At 46.1% G+C, this 19,546-nt stretch overlaps 1 protein-coding gene across 2 annotated transcripts in view; it reads left to right on the top strand.

The window, feature by feature from the left end:
- The window catches only part of SH3PXD2B (SH3 and PX domains 2B), a 121,734-nt gene that overhangs the window by 15,638 nt on the left and 86,550 nt on the right, over positions 1–19,546 (top strand). For both annotated transcript variants that reach the window (XM_048861800.2, XM_048861799.2), the window contains exon 2: positions 4,933–5,013. In XM_048861800.2, coding sequence (XP_048717757.2) covers positions 4,933–5,013 — 81 coding nt within the window. The remainder of the gene's footprint in view (positions 1–4,932; positions 5,014–19,546) is intronic.

Below are 19,546 nucleotides of genomic sequence, written 5' to 3'. Positions count from 1 at the left end.
ACCCTAGATTTTTGTGCCTGAGCATCAAACTTAATTGACGTTTAACACAGCTGATGTTATACAGCAGCCTGGATGGGGGAGTGGTGCTGGCACTTTCTAGCGATACTGGGTTGGGAGTGAGGAAGAATAAGGAATCCTTTTCTAAGAAAGAGGAACTGTCAGTTCCTAGGTTTCACAGCATCAGCTAGTTTCTCTCTCCTGTGCACACCCTGCTGTTGGCCTGGGAAGGCCTGTAAATATTTAGACCACTGGGACTGTTAGTTTTGGCTGCTGGCCATTGAACGTGATGGTGTTGCAGCCCCCTTCTGGCTTCTTCGCTGTTTGCTCTTGTCTCCCCACCCCTCTAGGAAATGAGCAAGTTGGAAATGAGCTTTGACTTTCCCCCCTCCTCTCTGCTGCATAGCTCAGCTGTGCTTGTCACTCTGGGATGGAGCACTTTGGGTGGGTGCAGAGAAATAGGGGAGAGCTGGTTGGAGTGCCAGTAGGACCGCTCCTTGAGGAGCCTCTGTTCCATTGGAAAAGGGGTAATGCTAGTTTTGGTATCCTGTTTCCATAGGATCATAGAAATTGTGTCTGGAGAAGATCTATTAAGTAATTCTGTCCACCTTCGAACACCAACGAGCCAGGGCAGGGCTGTCCCACTGAACATTTTTCCACTGAGTTGAGTTGTCCGCTTCCCTCACCTCTGTTCCTCACATGGTGCTGTTCGGACTGGGCTTAGGGTGGCTTCACTGTGGATGAGATAGAATCCACTCAGGCTTCTCCTTACAGGAGCTGGGCCATTGAATTCTGTGGACCCAGAACTTGCACCCTCTGTCCAGCACCAGCCATCTCCCATTACAGAAAGTTCTTCCAGTTGGATGATGTACACTGGTGGGAGGTGCTACACCAACACCGTTTTGCCCTAAACTGGTGGGTTTTCGAGTGAGATATTTTTCAAAGGTATTTTGGCACTTGGTGGGATTTTTCAGAAGTGCTTAAGCAGGGTAGATTCTGAACTGGCATTCATTTCAATTGGAGTTTTGCAAATCCTATTAGGTGCCTAAAAACCTTTTGAAAGTCTGGTCCTTAGTGGCCCCAGTACCATAAGGGACAGCTGGTCTGGTTTTCTTGTCCTCTGGGCCAGCAGGGGCTAGTATATATAGATGCTGAGCATAGCCCACGGGAAGGGTATAAGGTGGGCTCTGAAGAGAGTAACATGCATTTGTCAGCAACATGGGACCCCTGGCATGAAGGGGGGAATATTCACAAGGGAAGAGCTCTAAAGCCATCTCCCTGCTGGGAAGCTGATGAAACAGCGTTTTCCACAGATATTTAGAATTTGCTTTTTCTGCAGATTGTTGGTTGAGCTGGGGGCAGGGGGTGCCATGTAGGACTGTCCTGCTGTTAAATGGAATGTGTAAACCAGTTATACAGGTATTCCAGTAAGACTAGCACCTAAACGAAATGAGTGAAATGGGGAGTAAAGGAAGAATATTCCTACCCTCTTGATTGCAAAGCCATCAGCGCCCTCATCCAACCAAACCTCTTGGCTTATCTCCCCTCTGAGTTTTAAATTCACTTGGGCTCTAGTAAATCGCTTTGCACAAGCTGATTAACATCCCAGTGTAATAAACTGTTGACGCCAAAATGAAGGCAGGCTAGGAATAAACAATGGAGGAAAAATTGGCTTTTCTTCCTGCCCCACTGGCAGGCTTTCTCCAGGCAGGCAGCCAGCAGTGATATAACCCTGTGAAATGCTATGGAATGGATGTGAGCTGGGATATTAGCAGAGCCGCCAACCTAAATGATGTCATACTGGCTGCCTTGCAGACCCTGGTGGGAAGCTAAGAGCAGCTTGGAAGTGCCCTGGAGGAGGCTTAACGCTTTACTGGCTAGAAAGATGTATGCTGTGTTCTGATTTTGTTCAAGTTGGCTGGCACTGACCAGTGAAAGGTGCTCTCTGGTGGCTGGTGGGCTGGAACTGAGAGTTGTATGGGGAAAGCACTCTTTTCCTTGGTTGTGGGGAGAGACCTGCACAAAGGATTACCTAGGCTTTGTAAACCTAAGTTGACCAATCTGTATCCATTAAGACTTTTATCGCTGTCACAGATGCTGCATTCTAGGGCCACTCGGCGCTTTGTGGTATCACCAGAAGTGGTGCCCATAACACTCTACCCAATTCATTACAGTGTATAAAGTGAGGCGGGAAGGAGAAGTAGGTTAAATTTTGGGATGATCATCTGTGTCTTTTCTTAAAAAATGTGCTGGAGTGAAGTCCCATATCCAGAGAACAGGAAGATAATTCCTCACATGGCATCTCCTTTAATCTTGATTTGAAGACATCACCCTTAAGAATACTCAGCTCTTCTCGATCCCCTTTATGATCTCTTGGCTTTAGCTAGTCTTACATTGACAATCCAGTCTGAGATGCTGGATGAATTTTATTCCTAGATTGGATGCCATAGTATCTGGACACCCAAGCATATGTGATGGACAAAATAGTTAGGTGTTTCTCTTTCCCCTGGTCTTAGCTTCAGGTTCTAGTAGTGACACTGGATGCTGGTCAGATTGCATTCTGGAGAAATGGATGGCTCTGTGGTGAAAAATTTAAAAATGTAATGGATTATATTTTAATTCAGTTATACTTGAGCCATGTTCTTGCCAAAGCATCATCTAAAGTTTTATCACTTCTGTTAACCTTGGTCTTCCAAAAGTTGTCCTCATCTTTTGTTGGGTGGGCTTTTGAATTTCTGGCAGCATAAATGTGAGCATATGTTGAAGGGGGTTGGGGAGGGAAAAGTGACCTTGCTTTTGGCCACGGTATTGCAAACTTTGCAATAGCAAGAGCTACGCTGGCACTTTGTCAGGAGCCCAAGGATCATCTTCTATTTTGTGTGAAATATATAAAGTACTAAATAACAAATCATCACCTAATTCTATTATTTGTCTGCCTTCAGCCACAGCAGATGCAAAAATAAGCAATTGTGATTCATTCATTACCAATTAAAAACCCGTGGTTCATCACCAGCACTTTGAATAACCTACAATTATAGGAATTAATTACAGATTGCTTTATAGAACAGGAAGATAACTGACCTAAAACAAGTTAAAAGTAAACCAACCTCAAGGCATTCAGAGCCATTAGAGGAAATGCAGAGCTATCTCTGAACTTGCTGGGATCATAAGAACTCAACAGGCTACAACTCTGTGCTGTGCCACGTATTCTGTACCAGTGCACATTCACAGAATTTATGTCCCCCCACAGATTTATTTGCTTCCCTGCAGAGAAATGGCTTTCTGAGGGGGAAGCAAAGGGAGGCCACAAGAGTGGTCATGCGACCCTCCCCAGGAGTATGTTTTGGGTGCCCAGGGCAGCCACCAGAGAGGTAAATCACTGTGGGGCAGGAGGCAAGATTGGGGAAGACCCAGCTGGTGGCTCCTACCCTGCGCTGGGCTCAGCTGCTAGTCCCGGCTGGTCTGGGGAGGACAGGACTTCCTTTTCCCTTGCACGGCATCCAGGGCTGGGTCAGACCCACCCCCAGATTTCTCTCCTGGCTGCAGAAAGCTCTGCAAGCTCTCTTCCCCCACCCCACTTCCTGCACCCATTGCTCCTCAGCTGCAGGGAGAGGGATTCCTGTACAGGGAGCTGCCCAACCCCCATACAACCAGACCCCCTCATACCCAGACCCTCCTGCCAAGCCTCACCCCCCACCAATGAGCCCCACTCTCCCTGCACCTGGATCCCCACCCTACTGAGCCCCAACCAGGTACATCTGGAGCCCCACTGAGCCCGCCACACCCAGTCCCCCCCCCCACATCCAGACTCTCCCTCCCCCTCCCCCCCCCATCTCTCAGCCCCAGCCATCTTCACCTGGAACCTCTTGCAGAGTCTTGTTGCACCCAGAACCCCCCAACAAGCCCCTGTGCATATGTATCCCCCACTGAGCTGCCCACACACAGATTGCCCCACACAGAAACCCTCCACATTAAGCCCCTCCACACTTGGATTCTGCCTTGCTGAGCCTGCCTGCCCACACAGAGGGGCAGGGCCCTCGGGTGTTTCTGGGGCAGGCCGGGTCCTTGCGCTGTGTCAGGGTTGGGTGCAGCCTCACCGCCGAGTCTGTGCCCGGTGCTGGGGGAGCTGCACAGTGATCTCCCACCTCTGTGCAGCCAGTGGCCTATGCTCCCCAGTGCTGTGCTTGAGCCTCCACATTTATTTGACAAATAAAATTTGCAGTATTTTGCAGAATTTTAAAATATTGTGTGCAGAATTTTTATTTTTTTGGCACAGAATGCCCTCAGGAGTAACCATCTAGTGCACTAAGAATATTTCTTAATATAATTTTGGAACCCATGGGAGCAAGCTTACAGATCAGGAGACTTGGGCTAGTGAGGCTTGGGCTAGTGCACTAAAAATCGCTGTGTAAACAGCACTTTGAAGCTGTGGCTGGAGCTGGAGCTCAGGCTCCAAAGCCTAGGGAGGTGGGTGTAGACACATCCTTGTGACCATGGTTGGGATGCTTGGGGTGATGGTATAGCTACTAACTGTTGGTCTGTCTGGTGGTGGTGTGACTTTGTTTTATTTTGTGTTTGATGTTTATGTGATCTTACAGAACTCTTGAAATCTTTTCAGTGACTAATGCCCATGTATGCTGCTACTAAACCATCTGGGTCACAATTATGAACTGAACGTTTTGTTCTGTGTGATGTCTTTTTGGATAAATTATTCATTAAGCTCCATTGCAGGAAAGGACTTGAAGCTCATGCCTAACTTTTGACCTCAGTGGGACTAAAGTGTGTGCTTAAGTCCTTTATTAATAGAGATGCTTTACTGTGTTGGGATCTACCAGTGGCACTCTGGAAGCTGCCCTAACTTCCAGTATTGTAGGAATGGTGCAGATTGTTCTATTGATGTCACTCTTTTCTAATCTCCTTCTCTGTTCCCCCCAGGTGTATATAATCAAAGTCACCTGGTCCAATGGTTCCACAGAAGTCATTTATCGACGGTACAGCAAGTTCTTTGACCTGCAGGTAAGAATCTTGCCATCCCTTGTGTTTTTTTGGTTTTGAGGTTCCCATACAAGGACATATTGCTTATTCTGCATTTTTGTATTCCTTTTTTGCATTATACGAAGATTTGTAATGTTTTAATTTAGGAGTCTGATATGTGTCTTGTGTTTTTTTTTTTTTTAATGTAATATTTACACAACCTTGAAAACCAAGCCATTGGCTAGACTCTCTTGTAGCTGAACTGTGCAGAGTTGCTTATACACAGTTTTGTCAGTTCATGAAAGTGGCTAAGAAACAGACAGAGGGTTAGGGAGACACTCCTAATTTTATGACAGGTGCCCTGTAGCTTCTGCATGTACGAATATTGTCTTTCTACCGTTTCCCTCATTAGATGTCTGATGTACAGAGATGATAGCTGTTACCTACCAGAAGTCTATCTAATGTTGTTCAGTTTGGGGATACCATTCTTTCAGTGTCTAAACTGCAGTTTGCCCTCTCTGGCCTCTTGTTGCTATTTGGGGAGAGTTAAGGTCACTTGCTGAAATTTATCAGGAATCCAATCCTAAAGTGAGAACATTCTGAAGACTAAGGTTGCTTCTCAGAGCCTTTTCCGGACTCTGCATTGAGACGGCAATTAGTTCCAGCCCTGTTCAGGGTGAACGTTCACACTGGATGAATGGAATGCTCGTGTCTTTGCCTTCTCTACCGCCTTTACGTCCTTCATTGGCCAACTGTGGATGCTAAACACCATTCTTCATAATCTGTGGCTGTCTTCTTGTGACTTGAACTATGAGGTCCCTGTCTGTTTTTTTTTTGACTGATGCAATGTCTTCTCATAGAAATAGTTACCATATCCTAAATGGAGGTTTTTGGGGATGTGACTGAATTAACAGAGATTATAGATCGGCTCCAATGTGTTTCCATTCAAACTGGAAGGTGTGATTTCCAGCTTGGGTAGACATACCTGCACTAGATCTGATTTAGTGCTTTTACAAATAGCAGTGTAGCTTAGGCAGCATGAGCGACAGGGCAACTAACCCGTCCCATTGCCCATGCTGCCACAGCTACACAGCTATTTGTAACACTGAGTACATACCTAGACTTTCAGACAGGATTGTACTCAGGGCAGGTCGTCCATCTGTCCTGTCGCCCCTGTTGCCACCGCTACACTGCTATTTTTAGCACGCTAGCTCAATCAGCATTGGAAATAGGCTTAGTCTGAACTTGGAGCAAGAAAATGATTCTCAAGTGGCAGGGTTTTTTTTTGTTTTGTTATAACTTCTGTTTTGATTTTTATTTTATTTATATATACAGCATAATAAACCGTGTGAAAGTGTTGAGAGCCCCCTTTGGAAGTGGAGGAGGGTTGAGATAAGAACAGCCATACTGGGTCAGACAAGTTGTCCGATTGTCCCAGTATCCTGTCTTCTGAAGCAAGGCCGGATTAACTAGTAGGCTAATAAGGCTAGCTTTAGGCCCTCCTATTTTTAGGCCCTACTGGTCGGGCAGGGGGCGTGGCCGGGACCGGATGAGGGGGAGCAAGCTTGCTCATGCAGCCTTGCTGGAGTGCTCCTGCCAGTAGGAAAGGCAAAGCAGCCCCCTCTGGCTTGGAAGGAGCTCAGCCGGCAGCCTGCTGCTACCAGTCCCTCCTGTCTGCATCTCCCCGTGCTGCAGGAACACACTGCAGGGTATCCGGTTAACACTGGTGACCGGACACTAAAAATAAGGTTAACACAGGAGCCAGTGCCAGCCGTGGGTGTAGTATGAGCAGGCATTGTCTCCCTACCCAGGACCCCCCACCCCTGATTTTTCTGGAGCTCTGCTTAGCTGTCAGGGAGGGAAGAAGCTCCCTCTGTCCCCATCCTTGGCTGAGGCTGGCAGGCAGCTCCAGGATGCTGCCTCCTGGGTCCTAGTGCCTGTCAGCTTTTATGCGTGCTGAATCCCATTTCTGGACAACTGATGAGTGCCTGTGTGTGGGGAGGGCGGGGCAAGGGGGTGGCGGTGGGAAGAGGCAGTACCAGAGTGGTAGGGTGGGAAGCTTGCACAGAAGCTGCGCACATTCTATCCTGCTCCAGCCAGAGCTATTGCCCCTCCCATATATAAGGAACGAATTCCCACACATTTGTAGGAAAAACAAAACATCCCATTCTGGATACCAGTACTCTAACTTTTACAGTATCTTCCATCGAGGGGCTTCAGATTTATGATGCACTGTGTTCAATACTGTATTGAACTGTACTAAAAATCAAAGAAATCCAATTTTTTTCTTTGGTGTATTTTTCTGTACTGGGATGCACTGGCAACCAAGTTCTTTCCTTATGCTCAGCCTAGTTCCTCAGGCCAACACATTTGTGCTTTTAAGGGGTTGCAAAAGCACTGGAGGAAGCTCAACACACAATGTTATAGGTTTCTCCATCCCCTCTCCCTCAAGGATTTTAAATCCACTTCTCAGCAGGCTGTGATAGAAAGACTGAATGAATAGGCTAAATGTACGTTCTGTCCATTTGCTGGTTCTCTAACAGTTCAATCCATCATAAAAGTACCTCACATTTGATTTATTTTGAGTTTTATTCCAAAACCTTAAAGCTAAATAAACCTAAAGTTAGTCCTCATTTTCTGCCCCAGCTCAAACTAACTTCTTTCCCAAGTGGAAAATGTTGGGTGAGCGTGGAATGTGAGTGATTTGAGAAGGGAATGAGAACACAGGCCAGTTCCTGCTGATAGTTACACCCGTGTAGCCTTATCAACTTCAGGGGGAACAGATTATTGCACAAGAATAGATTTTGTGCTTCTGCTTTTTCACACTTGATATAAGCAGAATCTCATTCACTGTCCTCCCCTAAACTCTGAGCACTTAAGGGAAAGAAATAAGCAAGGTCTGCTTGATTTACCCATGCAAACGAAACAGGAAGCTCTCCCTTCATTCTACACCAGCCTTAAACACCAGACCTGATGTAACAAGGGTGTCACTACAGCAGCCTTGGTTGGACTGTTCTTTTGAAAGAACCTTAATGGTTCTTTTAAGATGCTGATTTTCAATGAAGTCTTTTTTTTCACTGGGGGCAGAGAACTCAACAGGGAATAGCTCTGTTTTTTCAAGCCCTAGTCACTCAAAAGCTGAAAGGCTTTAGATTAAGTTTGTTTAATGTTTGTACAGTGATTTTGAAGAGCTAACATATGCAGAAGTGCTAAATATTATGACTGGGCAACCGTCTGAAGATCTGTGTCATTTCTAGCTGTTACCTTTTTCTTACAGAAAGCTTAAAACAAACAAATGCAAACTGTAGGGGGCTGGTGCACACAGAACACATGCTTAAAAAAACCTCATGTCAGAGCTGCTGATCACACATTCTAGAATAGATAATACTTAGCCCTGCCATGAGTGCAGGGGACCAGCCTAGATGATCTCTCGAAGTCCCTTCCAGTCCTATGATTCTATTCTATTATTCTAATTGTGGAAGAGCTTGGTGACAGAATGGCCTGATGTGGTGAATCATTGGTGATTAACTACACAAACTGGGTATCATCCCACAAATAATGTTTGGGTTCAATTTGAAAACAGTAATTCATTTTTCTCAGCCAGTGCAAAACTGGGAGGCAGCTTTCAGAGCAAGACAGCCTAAAATACAATGCCACTCAATGTAATTTTCCCACTCCTGCTTCCTCTACTTCAGTGGATTTTACACAATAAAAGCTGGCTGCCTCCAAGACTGCAGTTAGAGTGAGATATGGACTCTACACCACATACCCTAGCTTGGGAAAAACACCTGCAGGGCTTGGCTTTGCACTGTGCCATGTGGAGAGCTGAGGGTAGAAGCACGAGGTTGACAGAGGTGAGCAGGTTTGGGGAATGTTGCAGTGTTCATCCACATACAGATGAGTATTCCACTATCTAGGAGGAAGGAGGCCTAAGAGAAGGACCACATAGCATCAGTATCTGTTTGAAGAATGGAGTGTCATGAGAGTAGAATAAACTTGTTAATTTTACATAAATAATATGTATGTATTGTGACAGGGTCAGGCCAGATGTCTACAGAAGAGTGACAGAAGGCAGATATACTAGCCCCAGGTTAAGTAGGGCCCATTTCCCTGGGTAAGGTAATGGGGAAGCTTCCAGAACAATCAGGAACTTTCTGGAAACAATTAAGGCAGACAGGCTGATTAGAACACCTGCAGCCAATCAAGAAGCTGCTAGAATCAATTAAGGCAGGCTAATCAGGGTACCTGGGTTTAAAAAGGAGCTCACTTCAGTTTGTGGCGTGTGTTCAAGGAGCTGGGAGCAAGAGGCACAAGAAGCTGAGAGTGAGAAGGCATACTCCGGGAAGACTGAGAAGTACAAGCATTATCAGACATCAGGAGGAAGGTCCTGTGGTGAGGATAAAGAAGGTGTTGGGAGGAGGCCATGGGGAAGTAGCCCAGGGAGTTGTAGCTGTCACGCAGCTGTTACAGGGGCCACTGTAGACAGCTGCACTCCACAGGGCCCTGGGCTGGCACCCGTAGTAGAGGGCAGGCCTGGGTTCCTCCATCCCTCTCCCCCCCCCCCCCCCCAACTCCCTACTTGATACTGGAGGAGTTGACCTGGATTGTGGGTTCCACCAGAGGGGAAGGTCTCTGGCCTGTTCCCCGATCCACTAGGTGGATCAGCAGAGATTGCGGGGATTGTTGTTCTTCCTTTTCCCCATGCTGGACAGTGATGAGGTTAACTGAGTGAATGGCAGATTTGAGCCACGAAAGTGGCCAAACTGAGGGATGCCGTGGACCTCTGAGGCGAGCAAATCCGCCAATAAGCTCAGGACCCACCAAGGCAGAGGAGGAACTTTGTCACAGTATAGAAATGTTTGATGACTTCATAATTTTTTTTTTTACAATATGTAATTCATACTTGGGACCTTCCCTCCCATTAGCCTTAGGCCCCTCATAACCGTAATCTGGCCCTGTTCCAAAGTGGCCAACGCCAGGTACTTCAGAGGGAATGAACAGAACAGGTAATCATCAAGTGATCCATCCCCTGTCATCCACTCCCAGATTCTGGCAGTCAGAGGCTTGGGAAATCCAGAACATGCAATAGCATCCCTGACCATCTTGGCCAACAGCCACTGATGAACTTATCTAATTATTTTCTGAACCCCGTTTATAGTTTTGGCCTTCACAGCATCCCATGGCAATGAGTTCCATAGGTTAACTGTGCATTGTGTAAAGAACTACTTCCTTTGTTTTTAAACCTGCTGCCTATTAATTTCTTTGGGTCAAGAAAGTGAAGGAGTAAATAACACTTTCTTATTTGCTTTCTCCACACCAGTCACGATTTTATAGACCTCTAACATATCCCCTCTTAGTCATTGCTTGTCCAAGCTAAGAAGAACCAGTCTGTTTAATCTCTCCTTGTACGGAAGCTGTTCCATGCCCTTAGTCATTTTTGTTTCCCTTCTCTGTACCTTTTCCAATTATATATCTTTTTGAGATGGGGTGACTAGAATTGCATACAGTATTCAAGGTGTGGGCATACCATGGATTTATATAGTGGCATTATGATATTTTCTGATTTATTTTCTATTTTTGTAAAGGTTCCTAACATTCTGTTAGCTTTTTTGATTGCCGTTGCACATTGAGTGGATGTTTTCAGAGAACTATCCACAGAGACTCCCAAGATCTTTCTTGACAGCTAATTTAGACCCCATCATTTTGTATGTATAGCTGGGATTATGTTTTACAATATTAATTACTTTGCATTTATCAACATTGAATTTCATCTGCCATTGAGTTGCCAAGTCACCCAGGTAGTGAGATACCTTTGTAACTCTTCACCTCTGCTTTGGACTTAACTGTCTTGAGTAATTTTGTATGATCTTCAAATTTTGCCACCTCAATGTTTTACCTTTTTTCCAGATCCTTTATGAATATGTTGAATAGCGCTGGTCCCAGTACAGATCCTTGGAGGACATTGCTATTTACCTCTCTCCATTCTGAAAACTGACCATTTATTCCCAACCTTTATTTCCTGTCTTTTAAATCAGTTATTGATCCACGTGACGACCTTACCTCTTATCCCATGACTGCTTACTTTGCTTAAGAGCCTTTAGTGAGGGACCTTGTCAAAGGCTTTCTGGACATCTAAGTGTACTATATCTACTTGATCACCCTTGTCCACATGTTTGTTGACCCTCAAAGAATTCTAATAGATTGGTGAGGCATGATCTCCCTTTACAAAGACCATGTTGACTCTTCCCCAGCAAAACACATTCATCTAGATGTTTGACAATTCTGTTCTTTAGTTTCAAACAATTTGCCTGGTACTGAAGTTAGGCTTACGGCCTGTAATTGCTGGGATCATCACTGGAGCCTTTTTAAAAAATGGGCATCACATTAGCTATCCTCCCATTTAAATCAGCTTCTGCACCAAATGATTGGTTACATACCACAGTTAGTAGTTCTAAAAGAACTCGAATATGAAATTGCAGAACTCTTGGGTGAATCCATCTGGTCCTGGTGGTTTATTACTGTTTAATTTATCAATTTTGTTCCAAAACCTCCTCTACTGACACCTCAGTCTGTTTTATGTATAACTTTGTTTTAGGACCTATCCTCCACATCCAATCTCTTCCTATGCATCTAAGATTTCAACAGGTGGGTCACTCTGTTAATCTGTAATGCTCCTTGGGTGCTTTTGTTGATACACCTTCTCAATCAGTCATTCTGGGGATGCTATAGCCTCAAGATGGGTAGATGTCACAGGACATGTTCCTTTAAATAGTCTATCCTGTGTGGATGGGGACAAGGATTGGGTTCCCTAAAGCTTCCTGAAAAAGTGTTCAGATTCCATCCTTAGGATAGTGTGACACTTCATTCATATTCCTAGATTCCTGAGCCTCCTTCCACCCCAAGTGCTACTGCTGTGATATCCCTAGGATATTCCTGTGCCACACTTATCATACAGCTAGGTTATTGCTGGAATACTTCCAAGAAAATCTCCTCTCAGCTCGGGCACTAGAGCCAAGGATAGTCCTTAATCTACTTCTCCATCTCACATTCCCACCTTTTCTGGTGCCCCCATGGTAAAGCCAATTGTAAATTATTCTTACTCCTGAAGGGCAAGAGCAGCTGAGGAGATCAATATGCTGAGGCTGGGCTTTGTCCCATAATTCCTCCCCCTCTGTGCCCAAGTCTATAAAATGGATTCTGATGCTTGGAATTTATTATTATTTTGAGGGAGGGTGGGAACCAGGGTGTGTGCATGGATTACATTGTTGCTCCTCTTTGCCTCGTTTTGCTCTGAAGGAGATCAGGTCTGAACTTCTGCTCAGAGAGTTATTGGAAGAGGCTTCTCTTTTGTGTTCCTTAGAGCTGGGTTATACATAGACTATGGTTTGAGAACTGTCTGTGCCCAGCACACTGCTGCAGCATCTCTGGTGCTACCAAATTCTTCAGAACTGGCTCTTGATAGTCTGGCCTATTGTGTACAGTAGCCATACAAGCTGTCTGGGAGGCAGTGTGCTCTAGTGCATTCAACACACAGAGTTGGGAGCCAGGAAATCCCGAGTTCTGAAACCAGTTTTGCCACGTAACCTCTCTTTCAGCTGCCTCTTATGTATAATGTGTCTAATGAAGGTCCCCACCCGATAGACTGTGAAGGCAGTAGTGCAAGGGAAACTAGAATTAATTAGCTCACTTGGCCAGCACTGTTGAAGCATAAAGTCCATGCAAGTGGTTAGTTAACGACCAAACACCACATGGTGGTGGTGATTTTGCAATGTGAATGAGTCTACCTCTGATCCCTTGAGTAATTTCTCCTCCAGCATTGATTGCTGTGGGGAAGCGGTATAGGTGGCCTCTCCTCATGGTGGATTAACACTGCCATTGCGCTCCACGCCTGGGGGGTGTTTGGTTGCTGCAGACTTTGCAATTATATCACACTGTGTGTGGGGTGGGAAGCCAGGAGGAAAAAGAAGTGGAGGAGGTGGGAAATGGCAGCTAGAGTAGAATGGGTTACAGGAAACCTACCAAAGCCCTTAATTCTGGGAAAGCAAGAAAGTGTTTTTTGGGTTTTGTTTTGTTTTTCCCCAAGTGGAGATGAGCCAAGAGGTCTGGCTGATCTTTGAGTCAAAACACAAACTGAGCTGCTGGAGCCGGCTCTGTGCAGATGAGACTTGGTGGGATAACTCACATGACTGGAGTACTGTCATGGATGGTTATAAACTGTTCAGGAAGGACAGACAGGGCAGAAAAGGTGGGGGAATAGCACTGTATGTAAGGGAGCAGTATGACTGCTCAGAGCTCCGGTATGAAACTGCAGAAAAACCTGAGTGTCTCTGGATTAAGTTTAGAAGCGTGAGCAACAAGGGTGATGTAGTGGTGGGAGTCTGCTATAGACCACCGGACCAGGGGGATGAGGTGGATGAGGCTTTCTTCCAGCACCTCGCAGAAGCTACTAGATCACACGCCCTGGTTCTCATTGGCGACTTTAATCTTCCTGATATTTGCTAGGAGAGCACTACAGCGGTGCATAGACAATCCAGGAAGTTTTTGGAAAATGTAGGGGACAATTTCCTGGTGCAAGTGCTAGAGGAGCCGACTACGGGGGGAGCTTTTCTTGACCTGCTGCTCACAAACCGGGAAGAATTAGTGGGGGAAGCAAAAGTGGATGGGAATCTGGGAGGCAGTGACCATGAGTTGGTTGAGTTCAGGATCCTGACACAGGGAAGAAAGGTAAGTAGCAGAATACGGACCCTGGACTTCAGGAAAGCAGACTTCGACTCCCTCAGGGAACTGATGGGTAGGATCCCCTGGGGGAATAACATGAAGGGGAAAGGAGTCCAGGAGAGCTGGCTGTATTTCAAGGAATCCCTGTTGAGCTTACAGGGACAAACCATCCCGATGTGTCGAAAGAATAGTAAATATGGCAGGCGACCAGCTTGGCTTAACGGTGAAATCCTTGCGGATCTTAAACATAAAAAAGAAGCTTACAAGAAGTGGAAGATTGGACAAATGACCAGGGATGAGTATAAAAATGTTGCTCGGGCATGTAGGAATGAAATCAGGAGGGCCAAATCACACCTGGAGCTGCAGCTAGCAAGAGATGTTAAGAGTAACAAGAAGGGTTTCTTCAGGTATGTTGGCAACAAGAAGAAAGCCAAGGAAAGTGTGGGCCCCTTACTGAATGAGGGAGGCAACCTAGTGACAGAGGATGTGGAAAAAGTTAATGTACTCAATGCTTTTTTTGCCTCTGTCTTCACGAACAAGGTCAGCTCCCAGACTGCTGCGCTGGGCATCACAGTATGGGGAGTAGGTGGCCAGCCCTCTGTGGAGAAAGAGGTGGTTAGGGACTATTTAGAAAAGCTGGATATGCACAAGTCCATGGGTCCGGACGCGTTGCATCCGAGAGTTCTAAAGGAATTGGCGGCTGTGATTGCAGAGCCTTCGGCCATTATCTTTGAAAACTCATGGCGAACGGGGGAAGTCCCGGATGACTGGAAAAAGGCTAATGTAGTGCCCATCTTTAAAAAAGGGAAGAAGGAGAATCCTGGGAACTACAGGCCAGTCAGTCTCACCTCAGTCCCCGGAAAAATCATGGAGCAGGTCCTCAAGGAATCAATCCTGAAGCACTTACGTGAGAGGAAAGTGATCAGGAACAGTCAGCATGGATTCACCAAGGGAAGGTCATGCCTGACTAATCGCCTTCTATGATGAGATTACTGGTTCTGTGGATGAAGGGAAAGCAGTGGATGTATTGTTTCTTGACTTCAGCAAAGCTTTTGACATGGTCTCCCACAGTATTCTTGTCAGCAAGTTAAAGAAGTATGGGCTGGATGAATGCACTATAAGGTGGGTAGAAAGTTGGCTAGATTGTCGGGCTCAACGGGTAGTGATCAATGGCTCCATGTCTAGTTGGCAGCCGGTATCAAGTGGAGTGCTCCAAGGGTCAGTCCTGGGGCCGGTTTTGTTCAATATCTTCATAAATGATCTGGAGGATGGTGTGGATTGCACTCTCAGCAAATTTGCGGATGATACTAAACTAGGAGTGGTAGATACGCTGGAGGGCAGGGATAGGATACAGAGGGACCTAGACAAATTGGAGGATTGGGCCAAAAGAAATCTGATGAGGTTAAGTGCAGGGTCCTGCACTTAGGACGGAAGAACCCAATGCACCACTACAGACTAGGGACCGAATGGCTAGGCAGCAGTTATGCGGAAAAGGACCTAGGGATGACAGTGGACGAGAAGCTGGATATGAATCAACAGTGTGCCCTTGTTGCCAAGAAGCCCAATGACATTTTGGGATGTATAAGAAGGGGCATAGCTAGCAGATCGAGGGACGTGATCATTCCTCTCTATTCGACATTGGTGAGGCCTCATCTGGAGTACTGTGTCCAGTTTTGTGCCCCCCACTACAAGAAGGATGTGGATAAATTGGAGAGAGTCCAGCGAAGGACAACAAAAACTATTAGGGGTCTGGAACACATGAGTTATGAGGAGAGGCTGAGGGAACTGGGATTGTTTAGTCTGCAGAAGAGAAGAATGAGGGGGGATTTGATAGCTGCTTTCAACTACCTGAGAGGTGGTTCCAAAGAGGATGGTTCTAGACTATTCTCAGTGGTAGAAGAGGACAGGACAAGGAATAATGGTCTCAAGTTGCAGTGAGGGAGGTTTAGGTTGGCTATTAGGAAAACTTCTTCACTAGAAGGGTGGTGAAACACTGGAATGCGTTACCTAGGGAGGTGGTAGAATCTCCTTCCTTAGAAGTTTTTAAGGTCAGGCTTGACTAAGCCCTGACTGGGATGATTTAATTGGGGATTGGCCCTGCTTTGAGCAGGGGGTTGGACTAGATGACCTCCTGAGGTCCCTTCCAACCCTGATATTCTATGATTCTAAGAAGAGAAGACCTCTAAAGTGATCTGTGCAGCTGTAATGACTGCCATAAGGCTCACTGGCTTAGCCCCTCCTCGGCTTGTGCATGGAAGCAGAGCAGAGCTAAGCAGTCCCAGCCCCTGCTGACTTGCTCGAGTGCAGTCTAGGGAAGTTCAGCTGTTCTCATGGATCAGTGCCCTAGAATTAAGGACCTCCACCTAAATCACTAGGGATTATCAACATTAAAAGCCAAATGCATTCATAAACTCGTTATAGTGCATCTGCCTAGTGGGGCCCAGTCTGGAGGGAAATCCAAATGGCTAAGCAAGCTCAGAATGGCTAGCTTGCTTCAACTCTGCGTGAAAGCTCTTCCACTTTTCATGAGGAGGTGCCAAGGTCATTTGCGCATTTAAGGGTAGCATGTTTACCTTTTGTGAGACAGCTGCTGCTGCTGCTCGGATCAAAGGCTTTGTGTTCTTGAGTCAGACTAAGGTACCTTATTCAGAGCCATTATCCTGCAGATGGACAGCAACTGGCTGCATCCATCTGAAAGGGAGTGAGAATTGGGATCTCCAGGCATTGAGGGCAACAGAGATGGCATAAAGATTAAAATCCATGAGAAGGCGAGTGGGAGGAAATGGAAGTAACAATCATTTTAACAATGAGGAGTCCTTGTGGCCCCTTGGAGACCAAAAAATTTATTTGGGCATAAGCTTTCATGGGCTATAACCCACTTCATCAGATGCATGGAGTGAAAAATACAGTAAGCTGGTATAAATATACAGCACATGCAAAGATGGGAGTTCCCTTTCCAAGTGGGAGGTCAGTGCTAACAAGGCCAATTCAATTAGGGTGGATGTGGCCCATTCCCAACAGTTGACAAGAAGGGGTGAGTATCAACAGAGGGAAAATTACTTTTTGTAGTGACCCAGCCACTCCCAGGGAGCAGGACCCAGTTGGCACAACAATGGACTGCTGCAGGGGGACCTTATAGGTCTTGTGCTCAGCTCCCTACTCCCCAGTACCCCCATTTCATGGCATTCCCAGCAGAATTAAACAGGTCCTGCAAATGCACAGCCGCTGGTGTAGGCAGGGGTTAAACTGTGGGATGCTGTTTGCGTAACCAAAGAGATATGAAAGTAAATAAACAGGGAACAGCTGTTAGCTCCTGGGCACTGTTTCCTGCCTCAGTCACTTCCTTCATTTCACCCTCTCGTCTTTCACTGATGCTCGAAGACCCAGCTCCCTGCCAAACCCAAGCAGATGTGGCCATCTCCTCAACGCAGGAGTGGGCATGGGGAGAAGCACAGTGCCTTTAGAGTTCTCACTGGGCAATCTGTCACTGCCACCCACCTTCTTTCCCTTTTCTTATTTGTAAACTGGATGTGAAGTAATGGTGGTGAAGGGTCATGAGTCTTCCCCTGCATTGGGATCGCAACTAGAACTGTGAGACCTCTTGCGGCTCAGCCCCCCCAATCCGGGGTGAAGAACAGTGCAGTTACAAAAGTATGGGGTGGGGATAAAAGCTGGCCTTTTGGGAAGGGGGTGGGGAAACTAAAACTGCCTTCCCCACTCACAAATAACTCCTTTTTACTTCTGCTGAATGAAGTGCGGTTTTCATTCCTTCCCTACTACCATACACACTTCCTGGTGTTCTTATGTTAAATCCATGGTGTTGTGGAAATTGGCTTTAAAGGAGCGGATTGGAAGACACTCTGCTAACACTGTGAAAGACACTGGTTTACGTTTTCTAAGTGGGCCTAAAGTTTCCTGATCCATCCCATAGTAAGAGCTGTGTACATTGTTTTGTAACTTTTTTTCCAAATGTTTGGGCAGAAATTTTGTTTGCTGGTTGTCTAGGACAGTTTGAATTTTTTTGATAAAATTTAAGGAAAATAGTTCAGCCATTTCTGAGAATGAGGCCAGGGAAAAATGTTTTTGTCCATACTAAAAAAACTGGCAACCTTTTCTTCCGTCTCTTCCCCCCCGCCCCAATTCTTTGAGCAGCAATTTTAAATTTGGGCAGTGGCCTTGCAGTCAGGGGTGTTCCTTTTGCCATCCCCATGAAAATCCACCCAGATGTTGGCCAAGTGATAAAGTCTTTGGAAAAAACCACAGTTTAGGAAATGTTTCAGAGTAACAGCCGTGTTAGTCTGTATTCGCAAAAAGAAAAGGAGTACTTGTGGCACCTTAGAGACTAACCAATTTATTTGAGCATGAGCTTTCGTGAGCTACAGCTCACTTCATCGGATGCAACATGCTGTAGCTCACGAAAGCTCATGCTCAAATAAATTGGTTAGTCTCTAAGGTGCCACAAGTACTCCTTTTCAGTTTAGGAAATGTGGACAATTGGAAAGAGTCCAGAGGAGAGCAACAAAAATGATAAAAGGTTGAATAAAAACCTGACCTATGAGGAAAGATTTAAAAAACTGGGCATATTTAGTCTTGAGAGAAAAAGTGGGGACCTGATGATAAGTCTTCAGATATATTAAGGATTGTTGGAAAGAGGATGGTGATCAATTGTTGTCCTACCTTCAGCGAAGATGGAGAAGACATAATGGGCTTTGTCTGCTACAAGATATTAGGAAAAACTTTCTAACTCTAAGGGTAGTTAAGCACTGGAATAGGCTTCCAAGGGAGGTTGTGGAATGGTCTAGGTTTACTTGGTCTTGCCTTAGCGCAGGGGACTGGACTTGATGACTTCTCAAGATCCCTTTCAGCCCTCCATTTCTTTGATTCCTCAGAGATTGCATCCATGCTGGGCTTGCTCTAGCCCAGGGCCAAACAAGACTTTTTTTTTCCTGCAGTGGCAACTCTGGGCTACTGCAAGTCCAGGAACCTGAACTGAGAGCCAAGCAGCTGTCTTTCCTGTTCTTTCAATGATGACCCTTCTGATGCCCAGGCAACGTGGAGGAAGCTGTATGATTTGAATACAGAGCAGACAAGGACCAGATTGGGGATTGGGGCTTGGGGAGGGGGGGAAGAGGGAGGGTGTGAAGAAGGGAGGAGAGACAGCGGTGACAAGGGGAAGGAGTGTGGAAGAAGAACTGGTACTACTGGCTGAGCAAAGGGTGAGGGACTGAGATTGGACCAAGAGCCTGGGGAGGGAAATTTGTTCCTCAAAGCTGATGGGGGGGAATATGGGTGGGGTGTAGCAATTGGAGGCCAGTGTTGCGGGAGAGACAGATCAGATAAGGAGGTTGGGGGGAATGAGAAATGTGAGGAGTGGAGACTGGGACAAGGAGTCAGAGATAGGAAAGAGACAGGACTGGGATGAGGACAGGTTGGAGCCGATGGGTCTGAGCACATCCCCTCTGGAGCATGGCATGGAACCCGAGGTTCCTGAGTCTCACCATTCCTCTGCTGTCTGCAGGTATCTGTGAAACCCACTTGTAAATATGTGTCTCAGAGCCCGCTTGTGCTGATCTACACAGAGCATAGCAATATGCTACTGCTATCAGTTATTCCATTTGCGCAAGTCCCGAGGTCTTTGTGAAGAATGTAAAAGTTCAGAATAAGCTGATGTGTGAGTGAGGCCTTTAATGAACATTTTAGTCTGTTCTCTGCTCCCATCCCAACACCACCCACTTCCTCGTTCCTATAAACAAATTTCCACTGCGGTTGCTTTAGCAGCATGAATTGTTGAGAAACATTCAATTTTATTTTCCCACCCATGAGTACAACATATCCTGTTCTCTTCTCCTCCCTTTCA

The sequence above is a fragment of the Caretta caretta genome, chromosome 8 (assembly GCF_965140235.1).
Source record: "Caretta caretta isolate rCarCar2 chromosome 8, rCarCar1.hap1, whole genome shotgun sequence".
NCBI classification, from domain to species: domain Eukaryota; kingdom Metazoa; phylum Chordata; order Testudines; family Cheloniidae; genus Caretta; species Caretta caretta.
The sequence above is the reverse complement of the archived record's forward strand: the minus strand, read 5'-3'. Positions and strand labels throughout refer to the sequence as shown.